This window comes from Sinocyclocheilus rhinocerous, unplaced genomic scaffold, assembly GCF_001515625.1.
Source record: "Sinocyclocheilus rhinocerous isolate Xijiao unplaced genomic scaffold, SAMN03320098_v1.1 scaffold300, whole genome shotgun sequence".
Taxonomy (NCBI): Eukaryota; Metazoa; Chordata; class Actinopteri; order Cypriniformes; family Cyprinidae; genus Sinocyclocheilus; species Sinocyclocheilus rhinocerous.
Genome location: NW_015654065.1, coordinates 809417 through 812977, shown reverse-complemented (window position 1 = coordinate 812977; position 3561 = coordinate 809417). Strand labels below are relative to the sequence as shown.

Sequence of the window (3561 nt, the reverse complement as noted above, 5' to 3'; positions counted from 1 at the left end):
TTTTTTTTCCTCATTAATGTACACACAGCACCCCATATTGACATGGATGGGGTGCTGTGTGTACATTAATGAGGAAAAAAAATTAACTTAAATGATTTTAGCAAATGGCTGCAATATAACAAAGAGTGAAAAATTTAAGGGGGTCTGAATACTTTCCGTACCCACTGTATATATATATATATATATATTTATTTTTTATTTTTTTTACTGAGGTGATTGTAGATGCCATATTTGGATTGATACAGGTAAATGTGACCCTGGACTACAAAACCAGTCTAATAAAAACCAAATAATAAAAAAGAACAAATAAGCTTTCCATTGATGTATGGTTTATTAGAATAGGACAATATTTGCCCGAGATACAACTATTTGAAAATTTTAGCAAATGGCTGCAATATAACAAAGAGTGAAAAATTTAAGGGGGTCTGAATACTTTCCGTACCCACTGTATATATATATATATATATATTTATTTTTTATTTTTTTTACTGAGGTGATTGTAGATGCCATATTTGGATTGATACAGGTAAATGTGACCCTGGACTACAAAACCAGTCTAATAAAAACCAAATAATAAAAAAGAACAAATAAGCTTTCCATTGATGTATGGTTTATTAGAATAGGACAATATTTGCCCGAGATACAACTATTTGAAAATCTGGAATCTTGATTGTGAAAAAAAAAAAAAAAAATCTAAATATTGAGAAAATTGCCTTTAAAGTTGTCCAAATGAAGTCCTTAGCAATTCATATTACTAATAAAAAATTAAGTGTTGATATACAGTACTTTATATATTTGATATAGTTGATATATTTACGGTATAAAATATCTTCATGGAACATGATCTTTACTTAATATCCTAATGATTTTTAGCATAAAAGAAAAATCGATAATTTTGACCTATACAATGTAATGTTGGCTATTGCTACAAAAATACCTGTGCGACTTACGACTGGTTTTGTGGTCCAGGGTCACAAACAATACAAGGTTAAATGCAAGTATTTTCAGATAATGCACTATTAAGCAGACACTCTTAAGTAGATCAGAGAGTTGCAAGATGCATATTCATCTTCACATTCAGTAAAAAGTACGAGGAGATTCTAAAGCATTAGTGAAGACAACAGAAAAACCATGTAATCGGATTCAGCCATAAGTGGCACTCTATTTAAAATCTCATAACCAAATTAATTTAGCAAATGCCTATAATCGCTGATCTGTAAAATTAAAAAATATATAAGAATAGTGTATCTGTTCCATCTTCTCAGATCGCATAAATAGTGGCACATATTATGGTTCAAGAAGTATTTCAATCAATAAACAGCATTAGAAATAAAACTGCAAATGTTTACCTGAGATGTAGTTTCTCTAAACTGGCATCTGCCAGGTCATCGTTAGCCCTCTGGTGTATATCCCGCTGGGTCTCAATCTTATGGTCATCAGACAGGCCATCTACTTTATGGATAAACACTTCAAAGTTGATCTCTGGGTTGACCCTGTAGGCGCGTGATACTGTTAGGTGGAGTCGACTAAGGGCCTCCACATAGTCATCCTGTGATACAGAGGAAGAATGCAAGATGGTATGAGCTGGCAATGTACAATGTAGAGGATGGCCAGGTTTAGAGAAAATGCCATACTTTAGGTTACCAAACAAATTGCATTTTTCATATTTACAAAAAAAATAACTATATACAGATGCAGAACTACAAAAATTATGTAAGAAAGTTTTTTTCAAATAGCAGAAGATCTTTTACAGCTCTTCTTGATGAAATAACACATCTTTTTGTGTATTATCACACACTGCTGTAGTTGAGACTTCCACTAGTAAAAGGGTTCTATGATCTAATCGATCATATCCTTTAAAATAACTTTCAGCTAGAAGTAAGACTGAAGGGCTGAGAGAAAACAGCACGGAATTCCCTATATCAGCAGAAGTCAATCTTGTACCTATTTTTACCTTAAGCCAATGTGATCCAATGAGCTATGCCTCAATGACAAACAACATTCAATTAAATGAAACCAGAATGTCTGGACTCAATGCCAAGGTTTCAATAAGCCAACTATTTAGAACCATTAAAGGTATAGTTCACCAAAAAAATAGGTGAAGGTGAACAAACGTAGGTAAACAAACAGTTTCTCGTGCCCATTGCGTTCCTAAGTGTTTTTTCCATACTATGGAAGTAAAAAAAAAACTTTCTTTTACAATGACAACTTTGATTGATTAATACAGTTACTTTCTTTTTGAAATATAGTATAAACAAACATAAATACTAAGAAACCCAGCATTATCTGCTTAAAACTTTACATATTCCATCAATGAATAAAACAGCCAGCCATGATTTGTAATTATAACATTTCACAAAAAAAATCCAGCCATCTCGAATTACTGACAGAACTACATCACTATGTCGTTTGGGTGTGCACAATAATTAGTGTCAAGGCTTTGAATTTCTTGTTTCACCTGTGCATCGATGACAAATATCAAGGCCCCAGTTCCTCTGAAAATCATCTCGTAGTCAAAGGTTGGATCAAAAAAGTCCACTTGTCCAGGGAAGTCCCAGATCTGGAAGTTGACGAAGGAGCTGCTGGAGATGTCATCTTTATAGATCTTGTTGGTGCTCTCGAGAAACAGGGTCTCGTTGGGGGACATCTTATGAAACACCACCTAATAAGTCAAAGACATTTTGTACATTAAAGCATTCCTCCAATGGGAGAGTAATAAAGTCAGACAGTTGTGAAATCAAACTAAAAGCCCCGTCACATGCTTCATGGACTTTGAGGAGCTTACTGGTGGCAAGACTTAATTCTCAGGGGCTTCAAATTTTACATTCTTAAATCATACAGTCATGGTCATCACAGGCCTTTTAAACTTGCACTCAGTAATTAACCACAACAAGACGTTGTTTACACACTTTTCATTGTAAAAAAGTGGTACATTCATTAATTTTTATTATTGTCCTCATGCATGCTTATGAGTTCTCTCCTTGAGGCATTTGTGTGCTTCACAGTACAGCAGTTATGACTGTCATGTGTTCATGTCCAGTGCTTGATGATGCAGCATTTATCAACTGGTGGCATGGAAATTGTGGGGAGTCGTCGTGAATACCGACACCGACAGGAATTGCTTGTTTGTATGGTGTTTGTTGTTATGATGTTTGGTACTTTTATTTGTATGTTTTTATAAAAAATGCTATATAAGACAAACTTAATATTACTACTGTTATTATCAGTAGTAGTATCTCAATCAATTACATGTCAAAAGCGCTGTTCACTACTTTGTGTGCATTTTTAAATTAGCGACAATTACTGAGTGCATCTCTAATGGCTTTATTTCCTAAACCAATACGAGTAATAGCCTACACGAAAGGTGCACTTAAAGGGGTCACATGATGTTGCTAAAAATAACATTATTTTGTGTATTTGGTGTAATGAAATGGGTTTATGCGGTTTAAGGTTCAAAAACACATTATTTTCCACATACTGTACATTATTGTTTCTCCTCTATGCCTTTCTGAAACGCGTCGATTTTTACAAAGCTCATCGGTCTGAAAAGCGAGGTGTGCT

The 3561-nt window shown here is 34.1% G+C and overlaps 1 protein-coding gene across 1 annotated transcript in view; it reads right to left on the bottom strand.

Annotated features, from left to right (window-relative positions):
* rragca (Ras-related GTP binding Ca) overlaps window positions 1-3561 on the bottom strand; it is a 12676-nt gene that overhangs the window by 5074 nt on the left and 4041 nt on the right. The window contains exons 2-3 of the mRNA XM_016523467.1: window positions 2459-2662; window positions 1350-1549 (exon numbers count right to left, since the gene is read on the bottom strand). Of these exons, the coding sequence (XP_016378953.1) occupies window positions 1350-1549; window positions 2459-2662 (404 nt within the window). The remainder of the gene's footprint in view (window positions 1-1349; window positions 1550-2458; window positions 2663-3561) is intronic.